The sequence below is a fragment of the Vanellus vanellus genome, assembly GCF_965231255.1.
Source record: "Vanellus vanellus genome assembly, chromosome: 8".
Lineage (NCBI taxonomy): Eukaryota > Metazoa > Chordata > Aves > Charadriiformes > Charadriidae > Vanellus > Vanellus vanellus.
Genome location: NC_138913.1, coordinates 13,701,898 through 13,719,265, shown reverse-complemented (window position 1 = coordinate 13,719,265; position 17,368 = coordinate 13,701,898). Strand labels below are relative to the sequence as shown.

Below are 17,368 nucleotides of genomic sequence, written 5' to 3'. Positions count from 1 at the left end.
AACAGTCTCCTGCGCAGGCATTGCAAAGCTCGGACACACTTTACAGACATAATAAGCAAAAGCAAAGGCCACCGATTGCCGAACTAATGGACAAGGTGGGCATGGCCTGAGGTCACTTGGTTGAATCACCTGCGACATATGCTGGCACCACTTTCCTTTGAACTGTGAGGTGTGTAGTGATGGGGTAAAATGTAGTAGGGCTGATGAATACTCCAAAGCAATATCTAATAACTTCTAAATGACTGCAAGGAAAGGGGCAAGCTTCAATCCCCTTTACACAGGTAGGGCAACGAGCAATTTTGGTCACTCTACCCTTTGCACCTTCAGCTGCAATGGGAAAGGGACACTGGGCACATGTGGACATTATTATGCAGAAAGACTCCAACCTCACATTCACCTTATGCAGCTCAGCCCACCGCTTGGATCAAGCCCACAGAGTCAGGAGAGACCTTTATAAGTTTAGCAAAGCTGGATTAATGCCAGCGGTGCTGGTGCAAAGTCAAAGTCACCCAGTCTTCCCTACAATTTAGATGTATTTTAGATTAGATTCTTTACGATTAGAAATAAAGGGAAACAACTCATGATGTCAAATTAGTGGACAAGAAAAAAAATAATATTTCTTACCAGTGCCAATTCATACAACTATTACCTCCCTCTGTCCAGCAGTATAAGTCCTTCAGCTACTTGTGCTATTACTGCATGACCAGCATTAAACCAGGCCAAATTGACTATCACAGACTGTTTAAACACACCCAACCCTTTCCCAGCCCCCCTAGCCCATGAATAAGTTTTTAATTTAAACAAGACAAGAGGCATTTTAAAATTGAGACCTGCTCAGAGAAACCCCACCAAGTTTCACAAATACAGAAGTAACAGGAAAGAATATCAACAGGTTACAAAAACAGGAAGAAAACGTTACACCGAGACAGACGACATTGTGGTTCCTGACCTCCCGATGCTACGGGCTACAGCTAAGAGGTCTGTAGAAGTGTCTGTTGGTTTGTTTTTTGGTTTTTTTTGGGTTTTTTTTTTTTTTTTTTTTTTTGCAAAGTTTGAGTCCCTTCAGGAGATTACTCTCACTATTTACTCTGTTGCTATCAGGCTGTGTATTTGCCCCACTGTTCCTAGTCCCGCCAGCTGGGCAAAGTGACGCCACCAGCTCGGTTTATGGATATACTGATGGGTTTGGGGGGCTGGAATGTTTTAGGATGGCATCGGTCTGTTTGGGAGAGTCTCTCCTTGAGTCCATGAGTTCACTCCTGAAGCAGGCCGAAAGGAGACTGTAGAGAAGGAACCAGAGAAAAGAGAGAGATGAATGTACAGGACCCTTCGCCAGCCACCAAGAGAGAAACAGTCACTTTCCACCTTCATGATCATAGTATGGGCTTTGAAGGAGGGGAAGAGCAGATGTCTTAGCACCTACAGTGAGGTTATGTGACAGGGAGATTTAGAAAGCTGGAAAGCCCCAGGTACAAGTGAGTGCTCGGCAAGGAAGAGAAAACAACTAGTTGATAGAGAAATCTGATTTCTGTGTCCCAGTCTCACAGGTGCAAATGGTGCCCTGATACTGTTCTCTGTGAGAAATGTAAGAGGAAAAAAGCACTCAGCCAAAGGGGAAAAGGAGAGAAGCAGCTTCCATTGAGCCCATTTCAAACTTTAATTACTTTAAAACCAGATGCTGGTGGTAGGGAGAGAGGACAGTGCCTACAGTGAAAGGGCCATATAGATTACACCTCAACTACTCCCCTTTTCCAAGCCGGCGGACCCTCTGCTCTAAAGCTGAGGGATCCCTGGGGCTGCCAGCTGACGCAGAAGGCAAGGCGCCCTCGGAGCCAGCAAAGCAAATGCAACACGTCTTCATATATCTAAACCTACACTTTTTATTGCTTTCTTTCATCTTGGTAATTCTCTAGTGAGAACACTATCCGAGCGCCTGGAGTTCACAACGCATGCAAGCACAGCACTACAAAACCAAACCAAACCATGCAGAAATCCTCTGTTAGCTTCCACACCAAAAATGAGCGTAACTAGGTGGAGGTATGAAGAATACCTTCCCCACCAGCCTCCACCCTGTGACAGCAAGCTCTGGGTTCCTTGCAGCTCCCATCTCAGCTGGAGCACTCCAGGCACTGGACAGCTCGGCTCTGTCATATGTCACTCACAAGGTTAATTCTTTCTCATTTGGATAATGAGCTGTGCTGCTCACTAGATTGGAAAGGCAGCTAGTGTGCTGGTAGCTGCAGCCCTGCTGATATGAGAGAAAAGCTTGCTGGGATCTAAGATCCCGCTCAGACATAAGAGCCTTCAATCATGGGAGTTGGACTTGATGATCCATATGCGTTCCTTCCAACTTGAGATAGACTATGATTCTATGCTACAGCCAACTGAAATAAAGACTGTTATGAAAACAGTGCTCAGCAGGGTGAAACCCACCACAGGAAGTTTTGCTGAATATGAAGAAGTCATTTCCAGTGAGACCCTTAAAGACTGTGCAGATACTCCCTCAGAATATTGACAGTAAACGTATTTCACATCAGAGTATCAAAGAAACCTTCCCTCCCCAGCAAAGCACTGGCCAGCTCTGGTATCTCTGGCAGCAGCTATCTTCTGGCAAATCCATGCTTTAAAGCAACTGTGGCAGACCATGAAAAGTAAGTCTTCTAAATAAGTGTATGTGCTGCTCTTCAAATACGGGCCCCAGGATTTGGCAGTGTAAACGGAAGAATAGAAACTGCAGCAAAAAAAAAAAACAACTTCCCACCTGTGATCATGAAGGTATTTGGCATAACAGTAAATAAGAGAAAACCATGCACAAAGGAGCAAACAGAGAGAGGAGAGGAGAGGAGACAGAGAAAGATTGTGGTCTGGCACAACACGGACCATTGCAGTATTTTGGTCATCTTGTGGGACACAAAGCTTTCCAATTGTCACCAGATTTGTCCTTTTTATTCCAGAACAGTAAGACAGTTGCATCTGCTGGCCTGCCAAATGAAATGCTGGTCTGTATGTGTGTGAGAGCAATTATACAGTTGTTTTCTAAAATGACAGATTTGTATTTTTAAAACTACCTTCCACCATTATAATCCCATCCTTGCTTTTCCTACTCTTCAAAAAGAGATGAAGCTTTGCATGTTGTAGGAACAAAAGGGGAACTTCTTCCCACACACCTACAGAGCTTTTCTATGTTAACCATTGCTCAGAAAAGTAAACTGAAAAAAAATTAAGCAATTCCTCCATCAAGGCCTGACTGTGGAGCACATGTGAATGCAGCTCCATTATTAAAAAGAGCTGAAGGTAACTCGCAAACATCCCAGCCCCGCAAAGCCCTGCTCGGACCTACAGCTTCCTACACATTCAAACCTGGTTACTGCAAATGTACTTTCCTAGCTCCCAGTTTTAACGTACACTTTGAAAGAAAGCGAACCAAGACAGAGTTTTGAAAGTACATCCCTATTTATAAAGCAAAAGGCATTTCCTTTTAAAGTCAGAACAGACTTGCAAAGGAGTCACCATGCTGCTGATCTTGGCCAGCCTGACAAGGAAGCAGTGGCAGGACATCTCCCAGCAACCTGCTCGCACGTGAGGTTGTTCTTACCCAAACCAGTTCTTACAAAGTGTCTTCTGTCCCCATTCTCACATAGAGACCTGAAGCTCCTTTACGATTCTTTTGTGGCATGCAACTGTGTCTATGAGTCTTTTCAGCCCAAACGCCCCTGTGCCCTCAACACATTCCTTCAAAAATTAAGTCATGCCCTGCATTATTGAGGAAAAAGCACCAGAACCCAACTGCACCTAACAAGCTAATGCTTGGACAGGCATTTCGGCACAGAGGACCCTGCTTGATGGCAGGCTGTCGGCAGAGACAACTGCAGCAGCTCTGGACAAACACTGAAAGTTATTTTCCTCCTCACCCATGGCATCCTTAAAAGCTTTCAATCTTTCTCCCCAGTATCTGAGCACACTCAGCAGCTGAGAAAAATGAGTATATAACTGGAACAGTGCCAGGGGATAGGCCGAAAGAAGTTTCATTACATTAAATGGCTGGACTTATACACACAGGTCTTAAAGGTAACACAAATACAAACCTCAGTTGCCAGGAACCCATCCTATTGATATAGGAAGAATGAAAACAATAATTATGGCAAAGCAACTGTCAGCACCAAGTGAAAGCTGTCATCTGCTGCCATCCATTTCTGCTTACAAAACCATTTCTCAGCTGAAATGGCTCTAGTTCAGATGGAGCTTTGAATACACGCAGCCAAGCGCACAAAGGCCGCAGTGCCTAGCAGCTAGTAAATACAAGCTACAGTATATACAAACAGTGCAGATGACTGATAAAAACAAGTAATACTAATGAGAACTTTAAGTGCCTCAAAAAAGAGTCCAGAGCCCCTGCGTGCTCCAGTCATTCTGGCACAAGGCTTTTTTTTCACACCTCCACAAGACTCCAGCTGACACTAAAAACACACAGGTCGAAATGTGAACACATGCAGAGGCCTGGCAGAAAGCCGTGGTATTGCAGAAGTCCTGAGACAAGGCCAAGGCACCGAAATAAATCCCTACAGGCTCAAGTGGGACTTATGTGGTGCCTTGGCCTCGTGCTAACCTCTGCAGAGGAATGAGTTATACCCAGAGCCTCTTGACGCGTGCGCTTACCGGCAGGAACGCATGAGATCCTAAACACTACCGCTGGCGGCTACCTACAGCCCAGGCGGCTATTTTCTGTCACCCGATACAGCAGGTGAAGCAATGCCCATGAATGACGCCGCTTACGGGCTGTCTGGGAAGTCATTCTCTGACCCAGTCTCTGTAACTGCAAAGCTTTGGGAACGGAGGGGAAAATGGAAACCAGACACCTATTTGGCCCTTCTTGTCCCCATCCTCCTGCCACTTACACCACCCAAAGTAATCCTGGTGCAGCCCTGCCAGCTGAGTTCAAATAGGGACTACGTCTGCCTGGATGGAAAGTTTCTCATGTGCAATGTAGAGAGTCAGTGACAAAGTACAGCTTTTAAAAACACTGTAAAAGTGCACACGTAGAGTCTTTCTTCAAAGTGCCTACTGGTCACAAAGCAATTCTTACATGTTTCATCCTTGCTCCCAGACCTTCAGCTTCCCTTTCTATAGCTGAGGAACCTACAGTATTTACGCCCCACTGGGACATCAGCCCCTCAACAGCACCAGACATGCACAGCCGTGTGGTCCAAGCACTCAGCCGAGCCAGTGATCACAGTCCTGGCTTCACATGCTCTAGGCAAGATGCTCAGGTGGACACCCTGGAGAAGGTGTGGAGATGGCTCCACGTTTGTTGTTGCTCCCACAAAGCAGATGAGAGAAGAGCACACCCACCCTGCACTCCTCAGCTCAGGTACGCATGCGCGTTGGGTTTCTGTCTGTGGGTTGTTCCATGGCACTGCCTTGCTGTGCCTTGGGCTCCAGCTGGATGTCAGAAACAAGGTGCCGAACCTGTTCTCATTCACCCTCCAAGGCTAAAAGGTGAATTATGTGGGATGAGAAACTAGAGAGGGACCTTGCAAGCAGTCTGAACATACGCTTGGGGAAGGAGGACTGCTTTGCCCGTTGTGCAGGTCATGAAATCCAAATCCCAAACTCATAGTCTCTCAAGTTCTGCTCCTGAAACTTGGCTTTGCCTGAACTCCTGGCATCTATTTCTACCAGCTCTGACCAGGGAATTAACAAGCAGCTATGCTGCTGGAAAGGATTTTGCCAATGCAGTACTCTACCAGTGCTCAGCCCTCAGTTGAGCACCACATCCCTACAAACAACCGTCCAGAAGCCTTCTGTGTCTCTCTCCTCTCTCCCCCTTCCCCACCGTCCTCACTGCACAGGTCACAGCAAGCACACTCATACTCACTGCTTCTGGAGCAAGTGCTGGTGCTGCTGCTGCTGCTGCTGCCGGTAGGTCTCAATCGTGTGCTGGGGAAGGTACTGCATTAGCTCCAGGGACTCTTTGATCTTTAGTAGCATTTCATACGTCTCTCGTCCCCTCACCTGGATCATGGGAAAAGAAAAGAGTAGGGGAAGAGCAGCCTTAAAGGACTGCATCTACAGTGATGGCCACCTAAGTGAGTTTTAAAGTCAAGTAAACCACCAGAGCAGGATACAAACTCTCGGTTCGTACACTATGCATACGCAATAAAACTGCTAAGCCTTGTGCTGGAAGTACAGCAGATAACATTGAAGAGTAATAACCTGACACTGCAGGCTAATGAACATCTTGGGGTTGTCATCTGGCTCAATATAAATCTACGGCAACCAAAAGCAATATTCCGATCCAATCTGTTGGACAGAAAATGTCTTTACCTGCCACAGACGTAAGCAGATCTGGTACTGAATCTTACATGCCTTGAGGAAAAAAATGTACTTGAATTTGGGTTGTTGGGTTTGGATCTCCCTTCTCCTCTAAGCACACCATGGTTTGTGATTTATCCAACTTAATGTGGCGTATGGGGAAGCAGCTAAATGGCCAATTACAGATGCTTCTTGCCCTTTCTGATCCTACGCTTAATACAGCATGTTTCACTTCTATCACTACATTACAGTGGTAATACACATAAAAGGCAAAGCAGCATTCACTTTTATCAGTGAGACAACTCCCATCATCTCTAGAGAAAGCTGAAGTGCCACAGACCCCGAAATGACAGAGAAGGAAACCCAGTTAGGTCTCCAAAACAATGTTTCCACCAGGATAAACAGATCCCTTAGGATATTGTCATATGCCTTGCACAAGCCACTCTCAGTCAGCAGCTAATAGGATTTTTTCATATTTTCTGTTTGGAATACATATTTTAAAATAGATAGCTGTGGCGATTAAAAAGATATCCCATCCCCATCCTCAGTTGTCTCTGAGGTTTAAGTGAGCTGCTGACTTGCCTCAAAGCACGGAGGAAGATATTAAACATAGGATAAACACAAAGATAGAGAGAACTCACCGGCAAGTATAAGAGCTCATCATCTGGGGAACGTCTTTTTTTGATCGATGTCATCTGTATGCCATGAGTTCCTTGTCGAAAAGCTAGAAGAGAAACCCCAAAAGCATCCCATTAAAAAAAAAGGGGGGGGGAGGGGAGAAAAAGAAAAAAAGAAAGATGAAGCGCGTGGCCAGCTCAAATCGTCAGTGTCCTGAAAGTGCTTCTGCCTGAGTCACTCCAGAACTGTGCTTGCAGCTCCTGGCTCCATGAGGCAGACCCGACTTTGCAGACGTTAGATGGACACACCGCTTGGGAAACACATCAGCAAAGGAACGCTGGATAGATGGCAAAACCCCAGGAAGCCATACCTAGAACGAGCACTGGCTCTTTGCAGGAAAGATTGAGAGCTTTGGTATTACAGTGCTCACGAGCTGTCGGTGGATCAGTGATCCACACAGGTGAGACAATGGGCAGGGAGCATGCAGAATTCAAGAAACGAAGCTCCCCTCCAGTCTGCCTCCTGTTAAAACCTGCTGCCTTGCTGCTCAGCCTGCTGCCATCACTGAGCGTTCATGGGAAACCAAAGCTGGGTTTCTGCATCTGGCATGTGTGATGAGTACGTTGCGTGATGAGTACGTTGCACTCCTTAGAGCACAGAGAGGCCACTTGCCAAAGCACCTTCGATGCACAGCAGGGTTCATGTGCAGGCTAAGTCTAGATTCCTTGTGGCTAGAATACACATGCCACATCACGAGACACTGGCTTGAAGGAGCAGAGAATGACAGCACAGTCCCAAACAAGCAGAAAAGGTTGAAGAAGAGTCCCAACCAAGTACCTTGAAGGTAGCAAATAAACACCCCCTCCAGCCACTGCTGGCAGGGCTAGTCTAACTGCTCTTTTGTGAATGCCAGCTCATTTTTCAGGCTGATTCACCTTGGGAGAAGAAACCCCTAATGCCCTCCTGCCTCCAAGCCCATGCACAGCACCGCTCCATCCCCACAGCACAAGTGCCGGGGTTGCACCTGCACCCAGTGACAGCACGATCTGCAATCTGCCCAGCTCTGCCAGCTACTTACGGCGCTTCGTACCATCACCATTCTTTGTGCTGTCGGAGACTTGCTGCTTGCGGATGCTGTCTTCGTCTGCTTTGCGATCTCTGCCTGGGCAAGCGCAAATGCGGGCTTCGAAACACCGGCGGCCCAAGACTTGCCCACTGGGAAGAGAGGTGAAAGAGGAAACATCAGCTCAGATGGGGGCCGGGGGCCAGCAGCACCCCTCAACTTCCCACCAGATTATTTGCAAACAGACCCAAACCTCCCACTACCCAGTCAGGATAACCCAGGTGTTGGACAACTCCCATCTGCAAAGATTTCAACATATCCTATGGCCCCTTGCATCAAACTGTCCCTAAGGGTATGCAGCGCTGGTCTGAGCAGAATAGGAGCCAGAAGGCCACCTCACAAGCAAAGAGCGACGCTCGTGATGTACTACTTACTCTCTGGTTTCCAGTGTCACGATGATGAGAATTGGGCGACGGTTCATCCCTCCCACACAACTACTGTTACACATGAAGTTGTACAAGACTGTCGTGAACTCCGTTCCAACCTGGGTGAGACAAAGGCAATGAGCAGAAGAGATGATGGATGGAAAGCTTTGTTTTTTCCATGCTCTCCTCTTGTAGTCCCTTAGCTGTACTATGATCACACTAGCACAAAATGGGCCCCACCACAAGGCTTCCTTGAAAGAAATTAAGAACTCCCACAGGGCTGTTTAAAAACCCATTTCTGACAAGGAAAAAGAAAGGACTCATTGTGATGAAGATGGGGAAAGCACAAGATCCTGACTTCTTCGACTAGGGTTACAACCCCCACCCCTTTGCGGGCTGGGATGAGAGCTCACAACATACCTGGGGTGGCTCGTAGGGGACCAGCACGCTCTGCCTCCCGGTGATGGGGTCTTCTACATACTGGGCATGGCTGTTCCCTTCCACCCTGATCAGGTGGCTGGGAGGCGCAATCTGCCCTGCAAGGGCAAAGAGGCAAAAACCAGAAACACCATTCAGTGAAGCAAGCTCATGTGCAGGGCAGCAAGATCTTCCACCAAGGGAAACCCCCGCACCTGGCCCCAGAGGTCTACCAGAGCACACACACGTCTCCCAGCCCTTAAAGCATCCCTTCTGCCCACTGACAGCCATGAAAGGCAAACCAGACTGTTCTCCAGCTCGCACTAGGCGTTTGTGAGTAAACTTGAACATGGACTTCTCAAGATCCCAAACTAAGTAAGCCCAAACATCAACTGAATGGCAGCTCACAGCAACTCTTTGAGCAGATAACTCCATGTGGATTGTCACACCAGCTGAAAGCCTTTCTTTTCCTCTCCCTAATATGTACTCAAAGCAGATGTCTTCAAGTCCCTATCCCTACTCTTTTCCCCACCAACTGCCAGCCCTCTTCTGTTCCCTCCTATCAGTCTTCGTCCTAAGGAGCTGAAAAAGATTCAAGCAGCAGGAGAAACATGCATTTAATTAAAGGTCAACTTGAAAAATCACACTTGCTTACAGCGGCAGCAGAAGGGAACATGATCTTCTTTGTTTCCAGGCCCCTTTCCAATAATTAAAAAAATAGGTTTCTTCCTGCAAATTTTCTTCAGTGTTTCTACAACATACAACTAAATTCTGAGGAGAGAAGCCTGTTATAGCTTCATCCAAAGAATTTGTTTTGTGTTTGTTCTGTTCATTTCTTACTCAAAATACAGTGTATTTCTAGAGAAATAATTATTTTGGAATAAAAATTTATAGTTTTAGGGTTTTTTCTTTCTTAAAACTCCATCACTGAAGCAGGTATCAGCCCTCAAAAAAATCCAGTTCCATCAGAAAAGCACTTTCTAATATGAAAAACTATTTCAAAGAACCATCTCACTCCACTCTGATTTTACACTCTGAAGTCCTTAGTTATTTTTGGGCTTGTCTAGCTGGCTGCATTGTAACCAGCAAAGGGATCCAGGGTCCCGAGACATCCTGCTAACTGACACCAACTGGGTTGTTTTTTTTTTTTTTTTTTTTTTTTTTTACAGTAGGAGATAAATAATACACGTAGAATAAAACAGATGCTCATCTGAACTTATGTGAACTTCAGCAGCCAAGGCAAAACGGAGCCCAGCCCGTGAGCTTGCAGAAAACCCCAGGTCATTTTTAAAACAGCTGCTACTTCGCTAACATAAGGAGGAGCAAGTAAAAGATTAAAACATTAATACTGAACCGATAGCATTAAGCGTACAGGAAGGTTGCCTACAGTCGATGCTGGCACTTAGCGTTATCCTGCTAGAGATAAACAGCCCCTCTGTCTTTGAGGCGTGGATTAAGGACTGGAGATGATATTGCATCCTGTTACTAGATCCCTGTCCCAGCGACATGGAAGCTCATTCCTGAGCACAAAAACAGCTGCTTCTCATCGCGGGAGCAAAAGCAGAGCAGGGAATTGCTGCCAGAAGGGCACTGCCTGCCATGGGGACAGACTTCCATCCATCCAACCTGGGCAGGCGTGAGGTTTATTTCAGTACTTTCTTCCCAAGGACGTGCTTGCACAGGGACAGCTAAAGTATAGCATGAAGCTTCCTGCTAAGCACGGGAAATAAAAAGCGGCACAAGACGTTACAGGGAGGTCTCCTTCCAGCGGGTTTGCTGTGAAGCTGCCGCCAAGTCCCCGCACGGGCCACTCGTCAGCCAAGCAGCTTTGGAGGGGGACTGCCAGCAAAGCACTGCCCTCCTTACCCTCATTGAACTCCCGGCTCAGCTCGTGGTTCGGGCAGCGTTTGACCACTTCAGTGACATGTTCAGCTTTCTTGTAGACTGGCATAGCCCTGATGACGGCTCCCTGAGGCGGCGGGGTCATCACTTTGATCTGGATGGGACATGTCTTGGCGATCTGGCAGTACAGCTTTTTCAGTTCGGTGGAATACTAGATGGGGAAAAAGAGCAAGAGAGAGTCAGGATGTTGAGCTACAGATGGAGGCATGCCAGAAAGATGGAGATGGGTTTGCACGTGTAACTGAATGCACCAGCTACTGAGGTACACTGCATTTGTTCACACAGCAGCCACACTTCCAGGCAAGCGGCAAAAACCATAGACCTTTACCTCTTTTAGAATAGCAGAGTGTAACTCTACAAGCTTAGTTTTCCCAAAGGCAGAAATCTTCAGATAAAGAGCATGGCTTTTATACAAACAAATACAGTCTTTATTTCTCTTGGGCACACAGCCCCTCTTCCCAGGGACACACACTACTCACCTGACAAACAGACACTATTCTTTTCACAGCACTGTAATCCTGGAAGTGCTGGAAACCGCACATGTAAAGTGTTTCACCCTGTTTTGTAAGAAGCCCTCCTACTTTTGCAGAAGGAAGAAATAAAAATCATGAACCCTGGAACTGAACAGCACTTGAAAGCAAGACCCTGACCTATTTGAGAGTTATGCCAAATCTGACGTTTCAGTCATCTTTTAAAAGCATCTCATACCTCTGCTGATCATCTGTATAGCAACTTCCCCACTTTTAAACTCAAAGCATGAGTCCATGAAGGAAGAGGAAAAGCAGTAATAATAAATAAATTATTATTATTAATAATACCATCAAAGCTCAGAAGAGTTGAATAGCCCAAAGACCAGGTCTGTGGTGGGACCTAGAGCACAACCCAGGAGCTGGGTCCAAAAGGGAGGTTGTGACCACCCCGGTGTGGGCAACAAACACCTGGAGCGGAACAAGATGCTTTTATTCATTGTGCTAATTTGGAACATATTAGGTCCCCCTCTTTTCATGGAATGGTTTAGGTTGGAAGGGACCTTAAAGGTCACCTAGTTTCAACCCCCCTTTCATGGGCAGTGACACCTTCAAGTAGACCAGGTTGCCCCATTCAGCCTGACCTTGAACACTTCTAGGGATCTTTTAAGATGTTCCCCACTAAAGCAGTAACATTGGTGCAGTATTTTCCTGAAGCATGTTCGCATCTGGAAACCTTTACTCAGCAAAATATCGAGGTGTGGGCTGAAGTCATTGGTTCCTGTTCAAAAACCCACACTGAAATAAGGGCATGTGCTTAGCAGGAATGGTCGCAAGGAAACTCCAATGTGGTTGAGTCCAATGTAACGTGAACACATTTTTCTGGATGTCCCCTGTGAAGGAGACTCTCCAGTCTCCTCTGCCGTACAACGTTGTTCCAGTTTTCATCAGTACCCCAGAGGTATTCAGTTTTCTCCCGGTTCTCAGACATTCACAAACGCAGAGCTCTCCCAGTAACTCTAACCACGTAACCCACAGGAATTGCTGGCATTTCCCCACCTCCATCTCTTCAGTTCTTGCAGGGAAAGAAAAGTGAAAGCCCCAAGGTGGTTGTCGTCTCAAAAAAATTGTTGGTCGTCTCTAGCAGCCATGGCCGATACAGCCCCGGTCCCGACTGTTTAAACAGAGCACAGACAGGTTCATACAGGTCGGGAGCGCGACTTGGCCATCCACCCTGCTGGGATGGGAAGAGCCGGCGCATGCACGGGTGGGTGGTGGGTGACGTGGCAACTGAAGGATTAGCTAGCAATATTCAGGGATTATTTGCATTTCAAAGTGTATACATCGCTAACATAGGAAAAAACAAAGTTGGGAGAGAGACACCAAGGAGGTGAGGGGGATTAGAAATAAGCCAAGCCGGTCCCTTCCCTCCTCACTCAACGCCACCCTGCCATATGGCAGAGACGATGCTACAGGTATTTAAACTAAGCAAAAAAAAAAAATTCTTTAAAATGCAGAGGCCAAATTGTGCAATGTATTTTATGTGCCTGCAGGCTAGAGATTAAACCCACAAAGGATTTACCCAGCCCGCGGAAATGGGGAACATGCCAAACAATTACAAAAAAAACGTTGCGAAACAGATCTAGATGGTGATTTATATCGTACATCTTTTTAACTTGAAATTCCTTATTGTTTTTTAATTAAAAAGCAATTCCTTACTGAAGGTAAGAGTGAGCTCACTATGTTGTCTTTTCATCTAGTGGCAGGAAAAGAATCACTTCTGTTTGAAAGAGGAAGAAAATTTAGAAAGCATTGTTTTCTTCAACGCATCAGTTTGCTAATAGCATTGCGAAGGTTTTCAGGACAAAGCCTCAAAAATCTCAGAGAGCCAACTAATTGCTTGGATGCCTTAAGATCATTGAAGTGTAAAGAAATTGGGCACCCAAAGGCGGTGGGCTGAAAAGCAAGCATAAATATGGGAGCACGATGGTGCAGGGAGGGCATGGCACGCGCCAGGAGCCAACGTGTCCGGTGTCTGCAGGCATTCAGAGAATTGAACAAATGGAAGGAGATACACACCCCTTGGTCACAGATCAGGAGTGTTGGTGTTGACTGTAATTTTATGTATAACATCTTCAAAGACAGACAGCTGGGGTTACAAGAAGAGGGGAAAAATAATAAAAATAATAATAAAAAGATAATCACTGCTTTCAAGAAGGACAGGATTGGTGCCCAACACCAGGGTGAATACTGAGGCTGCAGGTGAAACAGCAAGGAAGGGATGTGCTCCTCACCCAGCCTTCAGCACCCCAACTGCCAGATCCCTTTGGCGACAACCAGCAAGGCAGGCATCAGAACTGCAGCTTAAATTCACAAAAGCAAACAGCCAAGAGCTAATAGGTTATGACGAACAAGCCTGTGCGACAAAGAAATATAGACATAGATATCTCTTTTTCTCTATATATATGTGTATAGATATACACACGTGTCCCCAAAACACAGGGCAGACTCAAGAGCTCCAGGCTCTGGCCACCACCTTGAACTTGGCATGTCAGAGAAGGAGGGTGACCAGAAGCCCACCTCTGTTTTGGGACAGGGTTGGGGCACAGGGAGGCACACGGCAGCGCCCAGCACAGAGACAGACAAGACAGCAGGAGGGCTGCGCCGCCTTTTTGTCACCCGATCGCAAGAGGAGTTCAAACCTCATGGGCACTACACAGGGCTCAGGGCTGTGGCATACAGCCACAATTTCACATCTACCCCAGGCGCTGCCGCCTGCGAGTGTGTAATCACTGAGCAGCCGGTCATTTAACACCGATGTAAATCTGTCCACGGGGTACCTGCTGTCGGACAGTAAGGGGCTTGAGTTTCCCACCCTGCCAAGTTTGCTGCAACCGTGGGTAACCCAACGCCCAGCCATCTATTGGCATAAATAGATGCAAACAACTAGGTCATGGTGACTTCGTACTGGATCGGTGATAATCGCTACATCCACAGAGCAAGACAGGATATTGTATATAGTTTTCAAAGCAAATAAGCATCAGAAAAAACCAAACAAACAAAACGAGGCAGGAGTTGTCTGTGCATTGAGAAAGTGCCTGCAAGCAAGGGTTGCCTCTCTTGGCATGGGTGCCTCTCCCTGGCCGTCCCCAAACCTCCCCACTTCACAGAAGGTGACAGTCCCCCTGCCCACCATTTTGCTACAGAAGCTGAAAAACGCTGACTGTATGAGGGGTAAGATCACGAGAACAGCAATTCCCAGAAATCCAGAGCATGACTATTTATCAACACACTTCTGTTACTTGCCAGTGCAGGAAAATTAAGTTAATTAGGAGCAAAAATAAGCTTGACCCTATTGACGAACCTGTCCTTTAGTGAGATGACAGTAGGCATGATTTAGCAGCAGGAACAAAAGCTGCGCCAACAGCCTGAGGAGTAGGAACACCATTTCTACCAGACATACGGACCAGAAAGTTATTTAAAACAAAGGAGTGGAGCCTGGCGACGTGTTATCCATTCGAGAGGGAGAGGAAAGAGCTTTGGCTTCAACTTTTCTTTGGGGTTCAAGTGCTGCACGTCATGCCCAAATAAGCAGACTTCAAGAGATTGCTTAGAACAACAGTGAATTTAGCTTTTTGCTTAATAATATGCTTTAAAAGGAAAGAAGAAAACATTCCAGTGCCTGCAGCCCTGCCCTCCCCACCTGCCTGTGCAGACATACTGTATTACCCACTCTTGGCACCCCGGCTGGTAATTCAGTATCACAATACGCACACGCCAGCTACCATCAGGCAACACCTGTCTGATTTCTCAGCGAGCCCCTTCTGCGGAAGGTGTGTCAACAAAGGGCTTCAAGAAGAAAATAAAACACTTTTCACCTCTCAAATGGAGAATTTTTGCTAGAAAGGACAGGAGTCTCTTGGAAGTAAGTGCTGCAATACAAGCTGCAATGGCTTTTCACTGAGCATTCAATTCCCCTGCAAAACTCCGATGCAGTGAAATCCCCCGAGCACCACTTTGGAAATCTACCTCTAATATTGGTCTTACCATCTCATTTAGCTGAGGGATTATGGCCCCTAAGTCTTTAAAAGGAGCAGGGTTTGGCCAGCTCTGCAAATGCTGATGGATGTCAACTTGAAGGTGATCCCAGAGGCTGGCTTATGGCGTGACAGCGCCCTGAGCGCCTTCTGCTCAGATCAACAGGTCTTTCAAATCTTTTGCAAACTTCTTTCAAGAAGTCACGTTTTAGTTAAACTCAGTTAAACACTAGATTCATTTTGCTTAACATTTTCAAAGCCGTCGGTCAGCTGTGTTTTTTCCCCTATTAACTAATTCCAAGAATGGGAAAAAAAGAACAGGTTAGAGGAGTGGGAAAGCAACATTTACGTGCACCAAAGAATTTGCAGATGAGAACAAGGATTCACAAAGAAATAGAATATTGCCTGCACAAGGTTTATTCACTTAGGAGAAAAAAAGGCAGTGGGAAGAAAGGAAGTTACCTACTAAGAATGAAAATAGAGATTTATGCATGCACCTTAAGTGTTTTTACTTTGATGATCAATGATTTAATTTTTCATTCACTGTTGGGGACGTGGGGGGCACACACCAGATACACGTGTGTGCACGTGCACACACATTCTGACTTGTACCCACGCATCACTCAGTGGGGGAGCCCAAGAGTTCTACCAGGAGTGCTGTGGACATTCACATCTCCTGCCAGATTTTAACCTTTGGCTCAGCATAACCTTAACCTCACCACTTACTAGCTGACTTGTTTGAGGTCCTCTGAGGTCCAACACTTACTAGCTCCGGTTTGAGGTTTTCTATCTCATCAGGCTCCAGAGAAAAGCAGACAGCTTGCTGTGAGTGAAGGTAGCAGACATTCAAACCACAAGCACAACAGATAGGTCCAGAGATCATCAGTCCCGATGCGCCTACAGATCCATTCAACCCCCAGACTCAGAGCCCACAGCACTAGCGAGCCCCCTGTGAGCATCCCCTGCCTGAAGGCGAGACCACCATGCCACAGCCAGGAAGGACGGGAGCAGGAGGTGATGCTGACACAGCCCCACAAGTGCTTTGCAGACTTTTACCAGAATTCTCTGCCCCGGGGGCAAAGCAAAAACCATGTCAGCCTCTTTCCTCCCCTTGGGGAAAGGCAGCGATTCACCCAAGGCCGTCCGCCTTTGCGGAGACTTAAACTTCATGTTCCCCTTGAGCCGCGCATCCCGCGCATCCCCCGGCGCGCACGAAGGCTGCTGACGAGCTCTCAAAATCCTTCCTCCGAGCGCTTTTCCCCAGGAGCCGCAGCCAAAGGCCGCCTGTTGCCACCTGTCAGTCGCGGGGATTAATTACCTGCGCCGGGTTGGGAGCGGCACATTCCTCCCCGGCCTCACCCTCCGAGATGTTGACATCAGGCAGGTGGGCCCCCGCGTCCCCCCGGCCGGCAGCGCGGAGGGGACGGCGGAGGATGGGGAGGAAGGGGGGGGGGGGGGGGAGGACACACGACCCACGAGCTGCGTGGGGACGGGGCAGCGCCGCGAAAACCGCAAGAGAAATGGGAGAAGCGTTGAGGAACGTGTCGGTGCAGCTCCGCGCTGCCCCCGGGGCTGGCGGCGCTCCCAACGCCGGACCGGACGCCGACGGCAGCTGGTGCGCCTTGGAAACCTTAGTGAAAAAAAAAAAAAAAAAACTAAAAAGAAAAAAAAATATATATGTGTGTGTTAACCTGCTTAGGTAAACGGGGAAGGGGAGGGGTGGCAGGGAGGAGAACGGAGAAACGTAGCCTGCGGACAGGGATTCGGCGGGACAGTGCCTGGTGCGGCGGGTCCCCTCCCCGCCTGCCGCCCCGCCGCGGAGCCGCTCGCCCCCCGGCTGCGGGTACCGAACGGGGGGGGGGGGGTGTGTGTGTGTCAGCCCCCGGGCGGGGGGTTGGGAGAAGCGGGGCTGAAAAGGGCCGCTTGCGCTCGGCTGAGCGGGCGCAGGTCCTGCCTTGTGCTACCGCGCGATGCTAAAGGGAGAGAAAAGCAGGTTTTGGGGTCCCCCCCCCCCCCGCAGCAGATGGGGAGCTGTGTGCGCTGCCACCTACTCACCTTGGCAGAGAGAACCAGCTCCGTGTGCCCCCCGGCCCCATACAAACCCCTGCGATTTCCTCTGCGCTGCAC

The 17,368-nt window shown here is 47.7% G+C and overlaps 1 protein-coding gene across 6 annotated transcripts in view; it reads right to left on the bottom strand.

Moving 5' to 3' along the window:
- TP63 (tumor protein p63) overlaps positions 1-17,368 on the bottom strand; it is a gene marked incomplete at both ends in the record, with an annotated part of 106,052 nt that overhangs the window by 9,462 nt on the left and 79,222 nt on the right. For 3 of the 6 annotated variants that reach the window (XM_082487006.1, XM_082487008.1, XM_082487010.1), the window contains 6 exons: positions 5,876-6,012; positions 6,954-7,036; positions 8,009-8,145; positions 8,428-8,537; positions 8,839-8,954; positions 10,702-10,888. In XM_082487006.1, coding sequence (XP_082343132.1) covers positions 5,876-6,012; positions 6,954-7,036; positions 8,009-8,145; positions 8,428-8,537; positions 8,839-8,954; positions 10,702-10,888 — 770 coding nt within the window. Of the gene's footprint in view, positions 1-583; positions 1,281-5,875; positions 6,013-6,953; positions 7,037-8,008; positions 8,146-8,427; positions 8,538-8,838; positions 8,955-10,701; positions 10,889-17,368 lie in introns of those variants that run through there. The other 3 variants (XM_082487007.1, XM_082487009.1, XM_082487011.1) reach the window with 2 other exon arrangements.